The sequence below is a fragment of the Pelobates fuscus genome, chromosome 7 (genome assembly GCF_036172605.1).
Source record: "Pelobates fuscus isolate aPelFus1 chromosome 7, aPelFus1.pri, whole genome shotgun sequence".
NCBI classification, from domain to species: Eukaryota; Metazoa; Chordata; class Amphibia; order Anura; family Pelobatidae; genus Pelobates; species Pelobates fuscus.
The window spans coordinates 69,010,531-69,035,286 of NC_086323.1; the positions used below are offsets into that span (position 1 = coordinate 69,010,531).

The window sequence follows — 24,756 nt, forward strand, 5'->3', positions numbered from 1 at the left end:
GTTAAACTCAGATTACTCACAAAACTACTTCAAAACACAACCAAAAAACACAACCAAAAATAATGATAACAACGTACATGTGTGTATGTGTATACAGTAAATTGTGTGTGTACATATATAGAAACACGCACCCACATATCTACACACTCATACAAGCTTACTCATACTGTGTTTTCAAGATTAATTTAAATATACAATTCTAGTCACAATGGATTATGTGAAAATCTGCCAGTACTAAAATCTCCAGAAGAAAAGAAGAAAAGAACCAGGTGTCAAAGAGATGCCCTACGTTTTTATTTTCAAGTTATTTGGCCAGTTATTGAATCTGTAATAAAATTGGTACATCACTGCTTCCAGGAAGTACACAAAATGTGTTTGCAAAACTATACGACATTAATTGCAACTACTTCTGTTCTTATGTGTAGAATCCAGATGATTATTGCAGATATTTAAATTTTTCTAGTTAAGTATTCTAAATCTGCCATCGACTTTTTGATCTAAACCTCACTGGGTTATTCACTAATATCTGAATGGCCCCCGAACTACAAAACCCGGATGTTGTTAATAAAATTTATCAACGTCCAGATTTTGGAGATCAGGCCTAAACAGGCCTGAATTTGGTCTGGTTTTCAGTCGGGATATCTGATTGCAAAAATTTTGTCAAAACGCGGCAAAACCAGACTCAGAATTCAACTTCGAACCTGGATTTTAAAGAGCCAAACTATTTGACTGCTGGCAGCACTAGCAGCCAGCTGACATAGTTAGAAACCCCATAAATTCCTATGGGCTCAATAAGCTCCCCGTATTGCTATAATGAAAGTTTTGTAACTCTATATGTCCTCACCTGCCACATATCTGCTAAGCATTTAAAACTAGCGACTGGGAAGAAATAACGGGTCTCCCCTGTAGAAATTGGGTGGGGAATACTTAAACTTTTAAAAGGGAGGACCTAGTATCCCTTTTCCTGGCCCCCACTCTTGCCAGCGAGTGGGGGCCTCTAATATGAATATTAAAGGGGGGGGGGACCTAGTGTCTTCTCTCTTGGCCCCAATCTGTGAAAGCGGATGGGGCCTTATTTTAAAATTTGGGGGGGGCCTAAATTCCTCCCCAGCAGGCACCCATGTTGGCAGGTGGGAGTCCAAATTTATTATAAAGTGGGTGGACATGCGATTGTCCATCCCAAAAAAAAAAATCTGCCCAGTCACTAGTTTTTAACGTTTAATATTTATGCCCCCACCTGCCTGATAGCAGGTGGTAACATATGGAGTTATAAAACCTCTATTATAGCAATATGGTAATCTTATTTTTAACTATTTTATTTTTTTCTTCCTTTTTTCATGTGGCTAGAAAATACTGGCAAACCACCAAATAATTAACCCATGTGCTGCCAAAGTAATAGCACTTCAAATTAACATTCACTTAAAAAAGTAAGTGAATGATAATTTGCGAACGGCATTCTGTCAGATGCATTTGGTTTATCATCGGCCACCATGCGGTCGTTAATACATCTCCAATTCCGGTGCTGTAGATTGGTTTAGGTGCGAAAATCTTCTGAACTCATCAAATGAACATTACAGAATCCTGACCGCTTTAGTAAACAGGGGAATCGTCAAAGCAGTCAGAATCCGTCCGTTTTCACCGACGGACTAATGCTATTGAATATATTCTTAATTATCTGCAATGCCTATGGTACATTACAAAACAACAACCAGTTATTGTATGTCAAAATAATAAACTACTGATGTTAATATTCCAATGAGTAGCAAGTGTATTTATATATATATATACACCAATATCTATATCTATATATCCCTTAATATATATCTATATCTATATATTGAGGGACAAGCTGTTTTGAAAATGGGCATACTAATCCCGCAGCAGGGAAACTTGGCCTCTCCTGATGGTGACTCCAAAATCTAAAACCAAATAAAAACTTTTGGAGCTAAAACAGAAATTTAACCTTGTAATACCACTTCTCTCTACTGTTTGTTTGTGTGTGGGGTAGGGGGGTAAGAACTAACTATCCCGTGGGTATGTTCTGTTTCTCCAGGTGGAAAGTGCATAATATTACAATAGTCAACTACTACTTCATGTGCCATGGCCATTAAAAAAATCTAAAGTGTGTTTCAGACACCAAGGCAAGCAGTGTGTTTTAGCTTAAACTCCAAAATGAACCTTCCAAAGCAATTAAATGTTGGCAGTGTAGTTAGCGCTGCAAATTGAAAACAGATGAAGGTACTTGAAATATCGTAATGCCAACAACACTAGCAGATATTCTACGCCGAAACATTTTAAAGAATCTTATCGGTTCAATATCCATTTTAAGATATTGGGTTTTTATGGAGACGTAAGGTAATGGTGCAATGATGCCAGTAATACAGAAGATATCACAGCTCGTGCAACAAATAATATACCACTTTCTCTGGATTCTAGCCTCTCAATACATTTTGGAATCTTAATCATTTGCAGAATATTACGACAATATCTTGGCTGTATACAAAGCTCTGGCATGTCTTGCTAGCAGAATATCTAAATGCACAAGGAATCTGGAAAAAACAAATGGTTGCCCAGTCTTTCACTTCTAAAATATTTGAATGGCTGCATCTAGTGGCTGAGGTCTCCTTCAAGCCATATACTTAGCCCACAGATTTTAACACTTTCTGGACTGATAGCATATAAGGGCAGTTACCGTAACAAGGATTTAGCTAACCCCGGGGCTAAATGGGTTAAAAAGATCATGTTTCCATCTACCACTCCCACAAGTATTAAACATTAAAATTTCCAGCCACATACTAATTATTTAGCTGCCTTGTGATTCAATCCAAGTACCATTGGCACATAATTATGGAAAATGCAATCTAACAGTATATGGTGAGCCAATATTGGACAAATCTCGATTAAAATTATCATCATTAACAGAGTTATTCACTAAACACCAGATTTTGCTTGAATTAACAAAATCAGGTGAAAACGACCGGACCGCGCTGGTAATTCTCATATTTACTGAAGCCAAATACAGTTAAGATTTGGTTCTTCCAACAGATTCTGTAACATTAATGGCTAGAAAAGGTGGCATCCCATCGGGATGGGGACTGTGAAAAATCAGGGGGGAGAGACAGAGTTTCCCCTTACCCCCCAGTTGTGGGCATCAGGTCAGGGAATTCTTAAAATTTTAACGGGGTCCTAGTGCCCCAGACACATTCTGGCGGGTGATTGCCCTAATAATTCTAAGGTAGAGGGGTTTGACATGCCATGATCCACACCTCACAAAAAGTCCCCCATAAAGTCCCTACCTACTCCCACTCACACTAATATTGAGAAGGAGGTATAATAAACCACCAGGAGTCTACTGTATTCTAATTCTTTTCAAAAAAGGCTAAATAAAAATCAATAATTACCATATCACAATTTAAAATAAAAAAAGGCCTTATTGCAAATAGAAAAAAAATACAAAACCCCACGGCAAAAATAAAACATAAAAGAATCCATATTTTATAGACTTTTATAGACATGCCAGATATTGCAAGGTGTGGGAAAATTTAACACACTGTGCAATATGACCAAAGCGCTCTGATTGATTAGCGAGTAAACCAATAAATCAGAGCACTCTGACAGACCCTCATTTCTCCCCCATCCTGTGTCCCCTCCGGTTATTTCACAGGTCCTATGGCTGCCCAGTTGCTAATTTTAGATGTTTAGTAGACAAGCCCCACCTGCTGGATTTTAGCTGGGGCATATAAAGGTAAAATACCTCCATTGTAGTCATATGGGGATCTTTTATGTATTTATTATTGTGACTTCTGGCTAGCAAGTGCTGGTCAGCCACAACATAATTAACCATTAGGATGAGGGTTTTCAACTATTTGCCCGCTGACTGCTGGCGTTACCAATGAGCAAACCGTTCAGCTTTTATTAATTCAAGCATGGAGAATAATTCTCTGAGCCTAGATTTGCCATATGCTGCCTGGATTCCAGGTCTGGGTTTTTCTCTCTGAATGAAGCCTCGCGTTTTTTCTCCATTCAGTTCGGGGCCATTCGGACTTTAGTGAAAAACCCTGAAAACGATTTATCCCTGCCAAGTGTAAATACGATGGTGGTCCTATTTTATGTTCTAAAATAGAGCCTTTCTGTGGCAAAATTTGAATTTTAATCTACCATTGTTAATTGGGAGCGAGGAAATAACTTAAGCCTACAAGGAATAACATCCTACTACCATATGTGGATTGTAGTTCTGCAGGGTATCATTTTACGTGATTTGTATGCTTTACCTTCTTTAATATAACTGCTATGTAAATATAGAGGTGTAAACAACAGAATATATTGCAAAAGAATAAGCTAAGGCAATAAGCTGCCCTGCCTGTTCAAGATGTTACCTGTATGGTGTGGAGCTCGGGGAGTCCAACTCTATGATATGAACTGCTATTTTCTCCGTAGTCATTGATGGCATGCAGCCCTGAGCTGGCTGGGTCTGGACATAACTTGCAAGGTAATTTAGAGACAGAAAGCTCTTTCCTATTTTACACGTTGAAGGAAAAGTGGAATCTGGAGGGGAAAAAAGCAACAATTCAAACAGAATTTTAAAAAAACTGTGCATTTGGTGTAACATATTTCAAGCAGAATTTCCTGGTGGTTTCCAAGTGTCTGGAGTGTTCATGTAATAGCTAGTGGGCAACATATGTATTAGCAAAAGCCTGCAAGTAACCAAACTGACATGTCCATTGTAAAAGCTAAACACCCATGTCCCACATAATGTGTGCAGTTATGGCAGTAACTAGTGGAGTTCCAATACTTTGAAGGCAAGTATGGAATCATAAAAATATCCTTGTAGAAGTCAATTTAGATAATACTAGCATAGATATCTACTAATTTGTAATTTTAACCAACATTACCCAAGGGCACTTTCATGATACTCTACTCCAGCTTTGATGCTAATACATCAAAATAATGGTCAAGCCCCCAAATATATACATTCTGAAAATTACTGACATCCCTCAGCTACTTCCCCTGAATGTACATTCAAAAAGTTTCCTACCTTCACCCAGTTTGATGTAAATATTTTTGGAAAATTTGACTTCTGTGAAAGATGTTACAGCTTCATAGTTCTTCTGAGCCCACTGCAGCAGAAGCTCATTCCCCGTGGGTAGGTCTCGTTCATCTGTTTGTGCTGATAAGAAGACATGCTCTTCGTCAAACTTAACAGACGATCCTTTAGACACCTAGGAGGGTAACAAATTAGCTTCTGTTAACAAAGTTAAAAAAAATCTTCAAATGGCAAAGTTGGCATATACTCATACCTATTATGATTAATTATGGAACATTAAAGTTCTACTAAATAGATTTAACAAATAAAATAGTGCAACACAAGAATGGTCTTAAAGACGAATTGTCACAATAGATGTTGATCATTCTGTTTTTTAACTTTAACACCTAGCAACAATTAATAGTGCTTGTGTCGATGGCTTCCCATAATGCAATGCACTTGCATGACTGTCAGTGCTTTATGTCAGTCATATCAGAAACATGTGCAAGTTCACATGATGCATGTACAGTATTACAAGAAAACAAAAAGAGGAATATTTATAAATAAATAAATAAATAAATATGAAGAAAAACAAACACAACCACGTCATACCTGTTAGTTAGCCTCCCTTTTAAGAGGGTTACAACACAAGAGTAAAAATATACAAAACAATAAAAAAAATGTTTTAATAAAAAATAACTTGTCAGAGAAGCAAAATTGTGCAATATAATACAAAGAAATAAAAATGTATAAAAGACTCCATTAAAAAAAGCAAACAATGGTTTATGATAATGTCCATTTAAGGTCTGGTGCAATTTAACCTTAGTAAAAGGCTAATTGAATTGTAGTAAGTGTGTTTTGCTAAGGATTATAACAGGAACGGCATTATTTATGTTGAAATTATCACAGCAGCTAAGTTTAAAACCAGGTATATCGACTATACTTATTTTTAAAACTTGATGGACACAACTACCATTGGAATTACCTCCATGCACAGGTCCTCATTATGAAATTTAAAGTAACTCGTCTACTAAAAAAATCTATCAGTCAGGGAATCGTATAAAATGTCAATATGTAATGTGGACAATGTTGTAACTGGTTTAAAATGTTTGAATTATATTTTTAGTGTTGAGTTACTGCCTACTTGCAGTGAACCTTGTATGCTACGAAGATTTTTGGCACTTATTTTAACCACTTCTATTTCCTCTTTTCTGCACCAGTTATAAAGCATGTTACAAGAGTTTAAAAAACGGAAAATAAGCCATCAATCAAGACGACGTCAAAAGTATGCTGGGAAATTCTTAACACAAGAGAGAACAAGACCACCACAAGAGTGCTGGTGGAAATATTTGCAACTGTTGAAGCAGCTCGAATCAATGTGTACAAAATCAGTTTTTAATGTTTTTGGATAAGCTTTTTAAATGATGTAATATTTATTTGATAAACATTTTAAAATTATTTTTTTCAAAATATACAACATTTATTTTATATAAAAAAATATATCAATATACTGAAAAAAAAGCAAAATATTGCAAGATTAAAATATTTTCATAATATTAAATTTTTTTTAAAGTTTAGCCAAAAATAATACAATATTTGAGAATCATATCCAACAATATTAAATGCTATATGCTTATGCTAGCTATACTAGCGTTATCACCTCATTATCTACCAGATCTCAATGTGTGTTCTCAAATATTTTATTTAGGTTACCAGCACCCAACCAGACCAAAATATTCACTTCTCTAAAATGAGCAGAACGTCAGTCAGGAGGTAGCTGGAAAACCAGAGCGTAATTAACTGGGATGACTGGCAATGTAGGTGGCATTATTTATTACAATACCTGTCAGATATACAGGTTTAGAATATATCTTATAGAGTTTAAATGATGAACTTTCACACATTAAACTGTCTTAAAGCAGCTCTGTCACTACAGTTACTTACCAACCCCAGCCTTTCTATGCCTCCCTCTTCCCACAATGATATTTAGTGGCCCCGGGGCCAGTGCTACTCAACCTCTATTCAGGTTGTGCCATGTGGTCATGAGGTCTATGGATCCCACAAAAGTCAAAACAGAGAACCAATGGGCTTAACTGCAGAAATGAGCAGACGCCATTTTCCCCAGCTCCGGAGACTTGCTGTTCAATCTGCCTAAAATCCAGTGAACACTTGCTCATTCAGCAGCATGTCCTTTAGCACTCACCTCCAGACAGCATACGGCACCAATATATGCCGTTCTTTCAGCATTTTGGGCAGAAAAGGCAGAAGAGGAGGCCTGTGGCCTACCAACTTCACTCTCACCTGAGCCTGTACAATCTCCTGAAGCCTGTCTCACCTCTGAGTGCACCGGACCAAAACTTAGCCACCGGTCCCAAAGCAGTAGACCTGCACACAAACATAGGCAGGAGATCCCAGAAACCACCGCCGGGCACACCTCAAGATTTGAGGGATATTGGGACCCTCCTCCAGCGACAGGCCCAATCCCAGATGGCGGCCACCGAGGAGAGTGAAGCCCATGCTGAAAATCTATCCATGGTGACCCTCCACTGCAACCTTTTCCACAGACATCGGCTGGAGTGACATACAGGTGGACATCACTGAGATCCCTTCTGGTTAATCACAACAAGATTACACATAAAATATCCACTGAAGAAGAAGCTTTCACCCTGTTCAGCACTCTGGGTCTGGCAGTTCCTGCAAAGGAGTCTGGACACCGACAACGCACCCACACCAGGGTCCCGACCACCGTAGTCCCCTTTACACCTCGTTGGCAACTAACCCTTCGACTAGAGACCTGAGTAAGACCACAGACACTGTGGCTGAAAGCCCCACAGGATCGCTTAATTATTGTTATGTGTGAAAACTGTTTTTTAGGTTAAGCGTTTCAGCTGGCGAAGTTTACCAAGTTTTTGTTTACCAAAGCAACCTTTTGGCGTTATGGTTAGACCAGAGGGCTACTCCCCCCGAAGCCTAGCTGGCTAAGGCCCTGCTCACTTAGAGAGGTGTGTCACATCACACCTCCTTCACCCTCTCCCCAACCCCCGGAAGTCCCCCTTGGTTAGGGGTCACGCAAGCAAGAGCCGGTTATTAGCATTGAAAACATTGGCCTAACAGTTGGCCTTCTCTCATATTCAAACTCCCACATAAGTTACTACAGGCTCTACTCCTACACCCGATTGCCTGTATGAGAAATGTTACAGCTATTATCTTTGGTTTATCATCGTTATTTTACAATTGATTTTACTATCTCTCCCTTATAAATTTAATCAGGTACTTGAGGCTTGTAATACAAGCAACACTACTCAGTCTAAAGGGTCAACTGGCCAAAGCGCCACACTTCCTTGACCTCGTCTCAGCCTCGCTGTAATGCCTAACTTGGGTTCTTTACTGTTATTTTATTTTGTTTAAAACCAAAAAAAGTGCAATTTAATTCTCTCTCAACATCATGCCAATGTACCACTATGTATATTTCTGCAGAGTTTGTTAACGCTGTTGTGGCTTGACAGACTACGTTTGTCTTCATTTGCACTGACATAAATAAAGAATATAAAAAAAACAAAAAACAGAGAACCAATTTGCAATATCCTAGAAAGTGGTGCGTCGCTGGAAGGAGGTAGGTACCAACTGGCCAGCCACTGACAAAGGCTGTGGAACTTGACTAAAGCTCCATCCTTTGTCACCACCCTAATTTTACAAAAGGGAAATCATTCTATACAAAAGGGACATAATCCCATATGTATAATTTTTAAAATAATCATAGTTCTGTAAAAATAAAAATAAATGACAGAGTCACTTTAAATATGTTTATCATTTGCTGGTCACTATCAGTCTTTATGACAACAGAGACTATCAGTAGCTCTTGAGAGATCACGTGAAAGAACATCCAAAAGTGTGTGGTTCCATCTGCAATGAAATCATTAACATTTGCAGAGATAGTTTCTATTACCACTATTAATAACTTCTCTAATTCCTGGCAATTATGTTCACTTAATACCTTTTGTTAAACGATCATAGAAAGAAGCGTATAAAACATACGTTCTATTGACAACAGAGTTTTTATCATCTGAAAAAAAAAAAATTCCAATTTTGGACTGCAGTGGTAAACAGTCTGAAACCATAACAACAAGTCCAGACGTTCTATAAAACGAAAAGCAGATCTTTCTTGGAACATGCAATTCTGATGAGAATCTAGGGTCTGAAAAACAAACAGTTTTATGTGCTTGGTGGGGGAAATTAATTTCAGAAACCTATCCATGACAAAAATGGCAAAAGGAACACAGAAAGAAACCGTTGTAAACATTGTTTTTTGGTTTGTGATTGTTTGTGAACTAAAGTACAACTTCAGAGAATTACTTCATATTCAGAGGTGGAGACTTGGATTCCTCCAATCACAGACAGCACGAGCCAAGTAGCACAGAGCTGGAAAAATCTTAGGGAATGTTATAAGTCCATAATGATTTGAAAAAGGGGCCAAGGACAAAACTATGGTCTATGACGCTGAGCAGAGTGCCAGGTATGTACAGACATCTGAGGAATTTAAGACCAAAGTGCATCCAGTATGATTTGGTTTCCTTATTTGCTGTTCATTTCTCTCTGTTGAGTGGGGTTTCTCATGCAGAGGAGAATTGCAATACTGGAGAAAACATCATGTTCTGCTAAATATCTCGAGACATATCTCCCAAGTGTAAAATAAAACAAAACAAAAAGTGGTATGCGTAGGTACTCAAAATGAACTAAAGTAACATTTGATTAAACCTTGAGCTGCAATCTCTTGACAGGCGCATAGTCATCCCTTTGGGCATTCAGAATAATACATACCAAATAATATGCGGACACCAACATGTTGGGTAAAATTCTGCCCACAGCTTTTATTTTGATGGAATATCAATTTCAATACGAAAAGTCATTGTCAAACAAACCTTATAGCACAGTATATAAATAAACTCCCCACAACATCACAATGACAATGACCACCAAACTTAACAACATAACACCCTAACAATATAACAACATAAACAACATTGTGAAACATAATTAAGTGCAAACAACTTGCCAGGATGATCCAATATAGGGGTATACCAAGAAACCCCAACACCCCAGGTTCTGAGTCACAGGCCAGCTGAAAACCTACCATACCAACTTTTTAAACCACATACCAACTTTTAAAACCCACAATTAATTAAATCCTCAGTAACAACCCATTCCACACCCCAATTTACCTATCCAGCCCCCTGCCGCTGTGACCAGACAGAGGATAACTCCAGACCTAACACAAAATTAAATCAGGGAGGGTAGAAGGAACAACAACAAGGTCTTTGAAAAAGCATTAGAATGGGAACATTTCAAAATGGCTGCCCTATATGTATTAGACTGCCCAACCCAGATAACTAGCCAATCCAAACACACTTACAATGAATGTCCGCCTTCTAGCTCTGTCACGACCCTATTCCACTTAGCTGTGCTGCTCCGTGGGCTACATATATGACTGTGCTCTCTCACATCAGTCAGTATACCAAGAAAACAATAAAGAGAAGTGAGGTGCGCTCATATAGAATACTTATTCACTTGATCAAACTCTTGGAATGTGGTCATGTACATGAAAAACTAAAAGATAACATGTAATGATAATAGTGGCAAATGAAGCAAATACCATCTAATAAAAAAAGTGCACACAATAAATATCAAATATCCTAATGGTATATGAATGTAAAGTGCTTATGGTAAAAATCACAATCCTAATTATTAGCAAGTTATTATAATTATTAGCAAGTCACCTACCATTTCTAAGAACAGTCCTGCAACCGGCCACATCCTGACTCACACCACTAAAATGTAAATGTCCCTCAAAGTCAAATACCAGAAAAAACACGATCAGGAACACACTCTCAGATAACCAGCTAGTGGAAACCACAACAGGGCACTGTCCAAAAGGTAATTTGGGTTTAAATAAGCCTCTATAGGCTGTAATTGGCTGTCTCTGACCCCAAAACGTGTGACGTTGCACGCACGTTGCTGCCATCTTTAATGTGGGCAAAGGTAAGTTTATTATTAAATCCTGATCCGCAGCAGCCAGCGTTCCTAAGAACGTCGCACCCACTGGGGACCGAAACGGAGGAGGGGACCCGAGCAGCTGCCCGCTGCGACCAAGGCAAGTTTGAAACCTTTCTGTCGGCATGGCTGCCTAGTTTATGTTCAGGCACACCGACAGAAGAGCCGAGAGCCGTAACCCCCCCAAAGCTGGCATGCCTTGATAATTGAGGTGGGCGGTGAGGGAGCACTCTCCCCTGAACTCTCCCTGCTCAGCTCCCTTGCGCGCACCGCAGTGATGTATGTGTGTGTGTCTGTTAGTGAGTGTGCTAGTGTGTGTGATGGTTAAACAGTGTGTGTGACAATGACTGTGTATCTTTCAGTAAATGTATGTCAGTGCATGCATCAGTGAGGGCGTATGTCTGTCAGGAAGGGAAATTTGGAAAGGGGGTGGGGGGAATGCCTAGGGCAGCACAAAACCAGAATACACCACTGGGCTGCATGATACCCATGGCCATTCCTAAATTATGTTAGATTTCTGGATCAACAGGTGCAACAATACGCCATCTATTTCTAAAACATCTAAGACATAAATTAAAGGAATGTTTATCCAATGGGAAGTCTATACCGTCAGTGCATAGAAACATAGAATGTGACGGCAGATAAGAACCATGACTGCTGTCTAGATGACTGTACCACCCACCCGGTGCCCCCCTTTCCCAATGACACACAGAGACCGTATAAAGTTGGGTAAGGGCATCGGCCACAGCTTTATTAATTTTCCATGCCAGCAACATAAATACTGTCAGCTGTTGGGGTGATTGCCCAACAGACAGGTCTATCCCCACAAACCATGAGTCCATGAGCAGCCTGCCTCCGCCATCAGCTCCCAACAGGCTGCGACTCCCCAAGCATCCTCGGCAACTCCATCACTTCTGCCTGCGCTGGCCAGGACTCCCGCATGCTGTGACAAAACAAGAAAAGACAACCAACAACAAGCACCAGAAACAAAACCCACATTCCTTCAATAACCAAATGTCCTAAGGGCGGGAGGGCGGGAAAGTCAGGATCCCTGCACTTCCAAGAGCTGACTGGTAAGTCCCCTCCCCTCACTGTCCTTATAACTGTCTTCCATCTTAGCAACTATGTATCCATATATCCCCCTCCCATCTGCTCTTCCTTTAAGACTCCTTATCCTAGCCGCAGTCATGTCCCCCCTTCCTTGTCAGTCCAGGGAGGTGTCTTGACTGCTGTCTAGATGACTGTACCACCCACCCGGTGCCCCCCTTTCCCAATGACACACAGAGACCGTATAAAGTTGGGTAAGGGCATCGGCCACAGCTTTATTAATTTTCCATGCCAGCAACATAAATACTGTCAGCTGTTGGGGTGATTGCCCAACAGACAGGTCTATCCCCACAAACCATGAGTCCATGAGCAGCCTGCCTCCGCCATCAGCTCCCAACAGGCTGCGACTCCCCAAGCCTCCTCGGCAACTCCATCACTTCTGCCTGCGCTGGCCAGGACTCCCGCCACCGCGATGACGACTTCCCCTCACGCCTCCTGCCGTCATCGCGCCCCCCGCCGACAGCGCAGCCTCAATCCCACTCTGCAAACCCGTGTTCAGGATGTCCAAACCTATCTCATTTAAGTGGACCCCATCCCTCCTCATTAAGTTCTGGTTCTCCCCTTCCAGCTCCACGTGTCGAACGACCACCCCACCTAGCCGCCGGACAAATTTCCCCACTGCAATGTTCAGCTTGCGCCGGCTCTTCTCCAAACCGCGCGAGTGCGGCAGCGCGCGCCAGCACGGCCTGGAAACCACCTCCGACCAAACCAAGGTCATGTCCGGAAACAGCGCCATGCACCTCGCCAAGTCGTGCCGCATCGCGTGGAGAAGGTCCACAGTCCTGGAAACCCCCAAGTCGTTCCCGCCCGCATGGACCACCACCACCACCGGCCCTGACACAAACTTACGGAGCTCCACGAACTCAGGATATACTTGCTGCCATCGGAGGCCCCTAATGCCCTTCCACCTGACTCGGGCCAAGTCCACTGGGAACCCCAAATTTCGTCCATAGGCCCGGTCTTCAGCTCGCCTAGCTGCCCAGTACACGTAGGAATGCCCTAGTATCCACACGTACCGGGGCCGCCCACCTACAACGAGAAGAGGGTTACAGCATATGAGGTCGGACATAAGACTTAAAACGCCCCGACTCCCATCTTCCAATGCGTTTAATGCCCGCAGCCGAGTAACCCAAAACACTTGCCTGGGTAGCCGCCCCAATCCGAAAGGAATGGGCCGAAAACCCTTGACTTTCCATACCACCCGCGGCCAATGCTCTCTTCAGCATTGCCGAGAACTGATAGCGTGTTAGGGGAGACCCATCCGCGTGAGCCAACAAAGGGCCTCCCCGCTCCGGGCGCACCTCCAGAAAATCGTGAAAAGCCCCGACAGGACAGACGACATCCCTCGTGGCCCCTAAACGAACCCAGGCACCCCGGGCCGCCTGGTCCGTCTTAGAGCGCCGCACAAAAATGTCAACGGAGGAAGTAGACCACCGCACATCCGACAATGCCAAAGGCGAGGCCTTCCCCTTGCTCGGGGCTACCAACTCGCCGATGCGAAAGGCTCCAAAAAAGCAGACCGAGAAGGCTACGCGAAACAACTTCGATACATAATCCGAGCCACAGACCCGCGGCAAGACTAAAAGAATCCGCCGCAACATTTCCACCGAAATCGGACGACGACGATCCGGGCGACGCCGCAGTCGCCACCCCTTCACCACCCTCTGGATCCCAACTTCCTTAGTAACATCCCGCCAGCCCATAAATCGAAACAAGAAAGACAGGGCAGCCAGCGCCTTCTCCGCTACTGCGCAAGACCTACCTCTCCTGACCAAGTCATCCAGCAACACAAGAGTCGCCTCCGTACGTCCCATTTCCGTGGATACATCCCCGTCCCGTGCTGCCGACAGCCACTGTTTCCACACTGCCCGGTATGCCTTCCAGGAAGCCTCCGCCAAGGAGTCCGATACCAAGCCCATCAGGCCTCGAAATCGAGCTTCCATAAGGAGTCCGGACACTGCAGACCGGTCCGCCGCGCCTCCGGCGCTGCCTCGCGAAACCGTTCCCACTGCAAGCGAGACAATGCATCAGCCACCACATTTTGCACACCCGGGACATGTTGCGCCCGCACCCAAACATTAAACTGAAGACTAAGGAGCACGAGGTGACGGAGAAGAGCCAACACTGGTGGGGACGAGGAGGACGATCGGGCAATCACATGGACCACACTCATGTTGTCCGTGTGAAAGACCACCGTGTGATTTCTCAGCTCCTCACCCCACAGTTCCAGGGCGACCACTATCGGAAACAGTTCCAAAAAGGTCAAATTCCTTTGAAATGGGGAAGACTGCCATTCCTCCGGCCACTCCCCCGCGCACCACTGACCCCGAAAATACGCTCCAAAACCAACTGACCCCGAGGCATCGGTAAACAGATCCAAGGCAGCATTGGTGATGGCCTCCCTCAACCAGCAAGAGTGCCCGTTGTAACGTCTGAGGAAGGAGCTCCACACTGCCAGATCCGCCCGAAGGCGCCTCGTGATCCGAATGTAATGGAAAGGTTCCTTCACCCCCACCGTGGACAAGGACAATCTACGACAAAATGCCCGACCCATCGGTAACACCCGACATGCAAAAACCAAGTGCCCCAACAGGCCCTGCAAGTGAAAGCAATCCGGATGAACCGGCAACAAACGAAAGGCCGATTCAATGTCCGATTTTGCTAATAACACCCCACGACCGGCCCGCCGCAGGAGGAGCAATGCCGAGTCGAAGGACGCATAACGTACCCTGCACGCATCCCTGTCAATGTCATCATTGACCGACGACCCCGAAGGGTACGAGAGATGGTGAATCAATCGAAAAACTCCCGGATCCTTTTTGGGTACCAGACCCAGCGGAGACACCCTCAGGTTGTGGAATGGGGGGGAATCAAAGGGGCCGGCCATGCGGCCCCGTTGAATCTCCGCCTCCAACTTTTCTTGTAACAAAACCTCTTTTCCCCGCGTGGACCGAAGATTGTCCGCGAACTGGCCCTCGTCCGACAGCACAAAGGGAATCCAGAAACCCGTTGTGAAACCGTCGAACAAGAGGCTAGCAACGTCCCTCTTAGGATACTGGACGAGCCATGGACGCATCTTTTCCACGCTCACTGGAGTCCTCTCTGCGAGGAACGTCGTCCCTACCAGAGCCCTTGGAGGCAGATGGTCTGCCCTTCTTGAAACAACGGAGAGCCGGGTGGGCTCCCCCACAGTGGGCACACTCGTGCCGGAATCTGCAGGAGCTAAACCACTTACAGTGGCTCTCGTTGAAGAGCCAACAGACTCCCTTCCTCTGACCTGCCGACGTACCCGTGGGGACGCCGGCCGCCCCCGAAAAGGGAGAGGGTCTACACGGGGTCATAAGTAGCAGCCACAGGCTGCCGTCCTGCACCCCAAAACCCATACCCGGACACGCCGCCATCTTCTGGCGGAATTGCTGGTCGTATTTGAACCAGCATTGCCCTCCATAAACCTTGTAGGCGCCCCAAATTAAGTCCAAATAACCAAATAAAGAGGGGGCCCTCTCAGGGAAACGGCGCACTAGTACGCTGGCAAAGATATTAAATCCTTGCAGCCAATTACCGAACGTACGCGGGATAGCCTTACCCTTTTCTCCCTCCAATTGTTCGCCACGTCGCGGTCTGTCCACGGACTCCTTGTCTGGCGGAACGAGAGAAAGGAGATCCACATACTCACCACGAATAATCTTCTCTTGCACCTCCGCTGGCACATGTAAACCTAGGGGAGCCAGTTCACACCCTGGGAGAAAGGAACCCACCCCAACCCCATGACCCCTCAAACTATCCGCACTACCGGGACCCTGAGCCCCTAGACCAGTACCCCTGGCTTGCCCCTCCACTAACATCCTCAGCAGGCGCAACACCTCGCTATCCTGACCTGAACCCCCTGCAGCACCCCAGGCGCCTGCGCATGCTGACTCACCAAATGAGGGGAGGCGCAGGGGCCGTCCTCCATCACCTTCTCGCTCCTCCTCAGACTCCTCCTCCTCACCGGACTCCCCCTGGAGCCTCCCAGCTCCCAGAGGGGCTGCAGCCGACACGGCCTCCCGACCGCCGGCATCCTGGCAGTACTGCAATCTTGGGGCTGCCGCCTGATCCGCGGCACCCCATGAACCGGCCGGTCCTGGGGACTCCCAACTCCTTGGGGCTGCTGTCCGGCTCACAGCACCCCTATTGCCGCCTTCTTCCGCCGGCGCTTGTGGTCTCCGGGCGCCCGGCGTCCTATTTCCGGCGCGGGCACCCACTTCCGGGTTTTGCCCGTTGCCGGCTGCTGTCGTCATATCCGGCGCGCCGGCCGTGCGCGACCGGCGTCGTGACGTCACTTCCGGCCGCGCCGGAAGAGAAGGTGGAGGGCTCCTGGATCTTCCCGCCGAATCGCCATCTTGGAAATGGCTGCCGGACGCAGCCGCAGCTCTCACCTGGGACCGGATCGCTCGGGGGGACGACACCAGGCTCGGCTCCACATTCCCAGCCACTCCAGCTCGCCGGCTTCTTCGGCCTTCACGACCTCCTCTCACCGGGCTGGGAGACAGTCGCGACGGCGGCCTTGAACGCCTGGCCCGCCGCCCACCTTCCACAGGTCGAGCCTCTTCACCGGGGACGCCATCCATGCCGGCCAACACCTCTGCTAACGAGCCTGCACCATGTGCAGCCCGATAAGCCTGCAACAGGGCCACCAACGATTCCTGGGAAACGTCCATCACTCTCAAAATTCAGGAACAGGTAAGTATAAAACTTTTTAAGAATAATGTCTATAATATTTTTTTTTTTTTTTTTTTTTTTTTAAGGGGTCAGCAAAGAAAGACAGATGCAAATCTGAAAATCTGAAAGTCAGGATCCCTGCACTTCCAAGAGCTGACTGGTAAGTCCCCTCCCCTCACTGTCCTTATAACTGTCTTCCATCTTAGCAACTATGTATCCATATATCCCCCTCCCATCTGCTCTTCCTTTAAGACTCCTTATCCTAGCCGCAGTCATGTCCCCCCTTCCTTGTCAGTCCAGGGAGGTGTCTTTCTCTAGTCTGCCTAATTTTCTTAATATTCGCCATCATAAATCGTCCCAGCTTTTAATGCTGTGTGAACACTATACTGGCTGGTTGCTGTCCCATACCACGGGTATTACTAAGCTATCACTGTGCTGGTTAGTTACGGTCACATAATGCCCTCTGACGTGCAATAACAGAGAATGACAAATAGTGTCTACCATATGACACTTCTGCCATGTTTGAACATACAGCAGACTGATACATTGCTTACATCACAACACTTACTAACACCTATTTAGCTTAGAAGAATGTGATCTCCTAATGCCGTCATAAAGGGATGTCAGAATAGTTAAATTATCTCTATTGAACTGAATAATGAAACCTAGATCCTATCAGACAAGCACATTAAAGCATTAAGGAAATGTGTTCACTTTATACCACTTCTATTTTAATGATTAGAATTATCCACACACGTAGTACTAACATAAAGCAAATCAAAATTGGAGAAAGCAAAAATAATACTAGAGTACATTGGTAGAAAATGTACAGCTAAGTAAAAAGTTAAAGGGACACTATAGTCACCTGAACAACTACAGCTTAATGTAGTTGTTCAGGTGAGATCTATAGCTCCCTGCAGGCAATCTAATGTAAACACTGTATTTTCAGAGAAAATACAGTGTTTACATTGATTGATAGGAGCACCTCCAGTGGCCGTCACTCAGACGGCAACCAGAGGGACTTCCTATCATGTAGGGCCCTAAAAAGGCCCTGTACACGTCAGACGTATTAAGATACGTCTGACGTCTGCAGGAGAGAGAAGGCACTGTGTGCGCGCCTTCTCTCTCCAGCCTGTCAGTCAGATCAGCTCGCGGCCGCGCTCAGGACTTCATAGAAGCCGCGCATGCGCACAAGGGAGCAATGACACTTCCAAATGGAAGCGTCTGATTGCTCCCTGCTCGCGCCCGTCTATTTCGTCATTTTGATTAAATAGGGGGCGCGGCTTCAGGAGGCTCCCAGCGCTGGAACCAGGTGAGTTAAAACTGCTGCCTGGAGAGTCCCTTTAAAGCAGCTTAAACAGTCAGAGTAAATACATTGTTTATTTCATGCTGTACGCTACTTCATTTTAATATGTCAGTCACCAACATGGGAAATGCAAAGTGATGGTGGTATTAAACAGCGGAATGGCAACAGTAGTGAATGCTATGTTAGATAGCGGGCTGTGAGAGCAACTAAAGTATAGGGCAATAACCTATCTCGAAAAATATTGGCTTTAAAAGGTTGTGAAAAAGATTAATCTTCTCTGTGAAATGCTTCATTAGAACATCCCTCACTGTTTATGCAAAGGTCAACGTTGACCTAGTTTAACTAAAAAATAAATATGGTTATTTTTATTTTTTTGTCCACAAGTACAGATGCAAGTTATTACAGAGAGCCATTGCGGAACCGGTAAAACAGATGTCAGCATAGAGTGGGCCAAACTGTACGCCTGCCATCTCCAAACCATGCTATTTTGATACGTTTGGATTGCGTTAGATTTTTTTGACCAGACTTGTCCTTCTTATTTGAATTCTTGGCTTTGTTAATAGCAATTTAGGAGGAAAGGCTTGTGCTTCATCTGTCAATTCTATAAACTTTATTACAACAGCTTAAATTGATGGCAGCATACCAAGGCTTAGTATTATTACTGGACACACGTCAACTGCTTGGCTCAAAAATAATAGTAATTTTAAAAAAACTAACTTTGTTTCCCCACCTGCCATTGAGGAATAATTATTTTGTAACCTTAGTAGAGTTAAAATGTTACTAGCGCACAATGGGGAAAAAAAAAAAAAAAAGAATATATTGATCTAAGCACAACAGGCAAACGACTATAGAGGGTAATATAAGTACCTCTTCTTATTGTCTAAATATAACTTGGTAAAGTGAGAAGGGGGTTTTAAGCAGTAAATGTAGATTTATAGACCAGTCCCTGTGGGTCTGAAGGCAGAGAGAACGCTCTGCAGAAATAGAGATTATACCGCAGCAAAAAAGCCCACACAGCCTGGTGTGCTATCAATATTACTAACAGGCACCAAAACAGCATTACGCAAGGTATCGGCTAACACAGTATTCTATTTAACAGTGTGTCTGCTGGAAACACTATGAAGTAATACAGCGTTTGAAAGGACAACCATCTGGCACTTTGTTTACTCTTAGTATTTGTTTCAGAGAGGAAATGTAATAGTTTTATTAATTATGTAAATATCTTTAAAAAAAACAAGAATCATGACTTTGGTGATGCAAATATCTTTAAGTGCAGTGTCCGCTGAGACGAGACGTGTATGGAATGAGAATCCTGTCACCTCTGAAACTGCTTAATTGCCATAGATTACAAATCACATGGAATGCAGATAACTCTCGATTCATAATCCCTACTGCAAAGAACATGCCTAAATTAAGAAAACAGACCATCTACTAATAACTTAAGAGCTACAATAATAATGTTCATTTGGACTCAGCGTTCGGCTCTAAACTAGCCCCTGCCCCCATCCTTGCATCTCATCACAGTACATTCATTAATATCAAGTAAAGAATCAATCTGAAGACATTAGAATGTTCCTTAACCACTAGCACAGGTGTGGGTGCAGTGTGTATCTGTGTATAGCCAAGTCAAGTGAGATGCAATATGTAAGTGCACCTAAAGCAAAAAAAATTATATTTATTCTTAGATCTGGGTTGGCCATTCATGCATTGTCATACCTAACCACCAGAAACCTGACTTTAGCTTCTGCTCATCGGCACAAGAATGGAGAGTAGCTGATCAAATCCCAAGTCTCAATGATCAACGACAGTCTAGGTTTCATTCATAATTCATTTAAATCAGAATTGGGTAAAGCCTAACTCCTGTAAAAGTGGTAGTTCTTGGCACATGGTATGAAAGCCCCTAAATAGAATATTTCACATGATTTCGTGGGGCACCTTTATTAGACAGAAAATTACAAAACACAAACAAAATGAAACCGGACTGATTATGATTATATATTTTCCTCTTAATACATTTAAAGTGTATCCGTCATTTTCGTCGGTATTAGCATATTTCACAGAGACCCACAAAACCAACAGATCCAATCTCAGGCTGTTCCTCCTGACCACCACCATCGTCTTGCTGTCCTCATCAGTTGCCAGGAGTCAGGTCGGTGCTATACTCTTACGCATGCTCAAGAGACAGAGACAGAGCCCGAATCCCACAGTCATCATTTCTAATGGCTGCTGGGATTGGACAAAATTTCATGGTGGAACTCAGTCTTTTGTCGACCTCAGACTTTACAATAAAGCAAGAGTTGTCCCTACTTTGCCTTTTGTTAACTTTGCATTGTATTTGAAAATTCAAATGAAGTCTTGATCAAGATCTGATAAAGAATATACCTTTATGACAGACCCGCTTTAGAATTGATACCACTACTGTTAACCTTTAAAGGGTTATTGCAACTGCCATATGTACTTCTTCAGCACTAAACTTACATACCAATGCAGTGAACATAACCCAGACACAGCGATAGATGGGGGGTTTTTATGGGATATTTTGATATGTAGCATTCAACATAAACTTTCACGGCTTGTAAAAATGCTTCATTGGAAGCTTCCATTTCAATCTCCATACAACTGTTTTCTTAACATTTTCTTCCTATAGTAAATTTTACTTAAGACAAGAGGGCAGTGATCTTGAAATTTGGAAGAAGTCGCGTGCATAATGTTCCGATCACTTTGAGACATCTGGATCATCTTTACTCTTGACATTTTACATTTTTCAATAGTTTTTATTGATTTTGACACATTACTTCATTACTCACATTACTGGAAAATAAATCTGTACTTTGCCTATTAAGACACCTTATTATATTACATACATGTATACACCTTCATAGTGCTCTAATGATTCGCAATCCATACGAAAATATTAAGGATATAAGTTTGATAAATGTCAATGCTTTCCTCACATGTGTTACTTATTGAAAGATTCCGCTACCAGTTGTGACTTAAAAAGATGCTCTGCCAACACAAAGCTCGATTTTTAGTCTAATAGAGGACAGATGAGTGAATCCACACATAAAAATAGATCTAACATTGAATAGATACTCTTGGCTAAAAACACCAATTTTTATTAAGCATATGGAAAGCTATTCTTTGAATATTCTGAGAGGTTTGTTCACAAAATACTGAACTGTGGTGAACTAAAAAACATTTTTTTAAAATGTATTATTACTATCATTTACAAATAATTTAATATTTGTATATAATTTTGCTAAATATTTTTTTCTAAATATTAAAATACCAAATATATGTCATATATCAAAATATATATATATATATTAAAAAATATGCCACTATGAAAAATATCAAAATGAAAAACTATTAAAATATTTTTCTAAATATTAATACATTTTAAAAGTTTATCTAAAGATATTCAGTCGAGGCCATTGGTAGTAATCTTTTAGCAGCAACATATCCCACAGTACTTTAACAATTATGCAGCGGCTGCAATTAAGGGTACGCAACTGACAAACAAAAGTATTGTCCATTGAATCAATGCATCTCTATGAGGAAAATTCAGCCTTCCCATGGAGAGCGTGGGGGACGTTGAACGGTAGAGCTGCCTACTGTGCAGTCCTGAGCCAGGAAGCACCTCCAGTGGCCATTTGAGGAGGGACCATTTTGAAGGGGCAATGTAAATACTGCCTTTTCTATGAAAAGGCAGTGTTTGCATTAAAATGCCTGAAGGCAATGATTATACTCACCAGAACAACTACATTAAGCTGTAGTTGTTCTGGTGACTATAGAGCCCCTTTCATATATACATTCTTGTTATTTAAAGGAACACTTTAGAATTAAGAATATAAATGTATTGCTCATGCAACAGTGCTGGACTGCTTGTGTAAGGAGCCTCCTCCAGCCTGAAATGGAGTTAAATAAGCACTTTTTTTATTCAAATTTTCTTCCTCGCCAGGTGCTAAATATGCGGCCGGCCCCACCTTCTCGGCTAAGATAATCAATCATTATGATATCGGAGACTAGAGTGTATGCTCTGCAAAATGTCACACTGCGCCAATCAAACAGTCTCTATGGGGGGCGGGGCCTGACCGCTGAAGGGAGCAGACGCATGTCGCTGTAGCTCCCGGGTTTCAACTAACCTTCAGCCGATTCTCGTTAACCGGAGGCAGCAAACCGATGACCCGGTGCTCCCAAGCGATAGAGGACATCAGGCCCGACATGGTGACACCACGCAAGTGGCCCTGTGTTCCGGACCCAACCCACGCAGGTTTGCGACCTACAAGCATGGTGGTGGTGGGAGAGACGGCCGCTCTCCCACTGCAGACAAACACGGCAAAGCAAAGCTGGACACCCCGTTCCCCCCCCTATGGACCGGCGGGGGTTATCCCGGTCCCCACCGAAGCAACACACATGGCTAAACGGATGGTATCTGCCCACACGGGCTTGGGCCCTGGGCCTAGCGCTACTGCAGAAGCCTCTTGCCCTACAGAACCTACACCCGTACAAGCCACAAGCCTGGATCTAATCTTCCAACAATTCATAGAAAAGCTGGACAGACTCTTTGCAACACCCCGCGTGCAATACGGAGGCACAGCATGTGGACCGGGGAAACGGAGGCGGACCGGGCCTACTAAGGGCACTACAGACCCTTTAACGCTAAAGTTGAGCACTGACTGCCCACCCGGGCCGGGGGTCACCAGGAGGATAACTCCACAGCATCTGCCACATCGCCGGAAGCCTAACCGCCGCTGGCGGCGACGAAACACCAGGGCTCTCCGAAGCGCCCTCACAGGGAAGAACTGGGCCTCTTGTAGCACCTGAGTTCGTGGAGCAAAGATGCAGACCCCACACGGAGCCTGGGGCCACGGGGAGACCCGGCCGCCCTCGCGCACCTCCCACACTCGACGACCACAGCCCCTCACCGGCAGCAGACAAGGACTAAGCTTCCTTCCAAGATCTGTCGGAAAGGACGACTCACAGAGGCAATGATCCGACCACGATGTTTCACCCGTCCATCCAGCACTCAGAGCCGGCATAGGCTAAGCTCAATGGACTGCATGTACGTTACTCCTGCAGTCCTCACTGCGGAGGCAAGACCGGACTCCACCGTGCAAATTATCATTTGACAAATTGTGAGCAATGTAGTACCTAAGCAATATGTACTGGCCTTTTCTTGTATAACGATAATAGACTCTCACTGTCCACACCACTGAAAGGTTTTACGCTCCCGTCCACTAGAAAATGTTATTTACCCAGACTATCAGCTAGGACAGGTGATGTACGTAACATATGCCCTGACCGTTAGACACTAGGCATGATTAAAGCAATGTTTGAAGCACAACTTGTTTTAGCTAAATTTTGTATGCCAATGTTATGTTCAGAATTTAGCCTGCTCCGTTTGTTGCGTGAAATGTTACTTAACTAGACTACCTGCTAAGACAAGTGATGTACGTAGCCTATGTCCTAGCCGTTCGACACTAGGCCTGACTTTAGCACTGTTTGAAGCACTACCTGTATTAACTAAATTCGTATGCCAGTATTACGTTCGGCTTTTAGCCTGCTCCATTTGTTGCGTGACACTAGCGACCAAAACAGTTTGAGTACTCTTCCGCTATTAGTGTAGCCTGTTTTTCTAGGCATCTCCTTTTACGATTAACTAAGTGGCGACACATTCTGTACACTTCTTGTAACACAGAACACACACTCACATCTTGACTAGTTGAAGTGACAAGTCACACCTGCATATTAACGAATAGATATAACTTGAGCTACTCACCAGACACAAAAAATACAAAAACAGAGGTATTATTGTCCAGGAAATGTAACTTTTCGAAATTGACGTTGTATTATCCCTATGCTGTATATTACTCGTACATTCCCTCTTTTACTTTCTGTACCCCATCCTGCATACCTCAATAAAAGAAAGATTAACAAACAGTCTCTATGAGACCATCTGATCGAAAAAAAACGCCTCTAGTAGCTGTCTGAGTGACAGCCGCTAGACACATTTAAACCCTGCAATGTAAACATTGCCGTTCATGCAGTTCCTGGCACCCAAACCATTTCATTGAGATTGCATCATTTTGGAGTGCAGTATCAGTTTTATTTATATAAATATATTGCATGATCTGTCTGTCATCATATAACAATATGATAATAATTATATATATATAATGCCAAAATACCAGAGTATTGCAGTATGCAATGATACCTTTTGTATTGGACTGACATAATATTCAAAGTCTTTGAAATATTATGTTACTCTGGTATTTTGGCATCTTTTCAACTGGACTAATACGGCTAATCCAATCTACACTGATCTATCTAAATACATATACAAATATACTGCATGATCTGTCTGTTGTTTTAACATGCAGATCATTCTTTTCAAATGCTGTACTGCATGCTAGCTGACATCATCCTTGCAATATTATACGAAATGAAAGGTTTGACTGTTACCCTGCAGTCCATGACTCCAAACCTAAGCCTCAGATCAGTGGGAGTGGCAGAAACAGCCCAATTGTGTCCTTCAAGTTCCTCTCCTGACATATCATTATTGAGAAAA

The 24,756-nt window shown here is 43.5% G+C and overlaps 1 protein-coding gene across 2 annotated transcripts in view; it reads right to left on the reverse strand.

The window, feature by feature from the left end:
* The window catches only part of TGFBR3 (transforming growth factor beta receptor 3), a 201,530-nt gene that overhangs the window by 58,867 nt on the left and 117,907 nt on the right, over positions 1-24,756 (reverse strand). For both annotated transcript variants that reach the window (XM_063428390.1, XM_063428389.1), the window contains exons 5-6: positions 5,036-5,219; positions 4,377-4,545 (exon numbers count right to left, since the gene is read on the reverse strand). In XM_063428390.1, the coding sequence (XP_063284460.1) occupies positions 4,377-4,545; positions 5,036-5,219 (353 nt within the window). The remainder of the gene's footprint in view (positions 1-4,376; positions 4,546-5,035; positions 5,220-24,756) is intronic.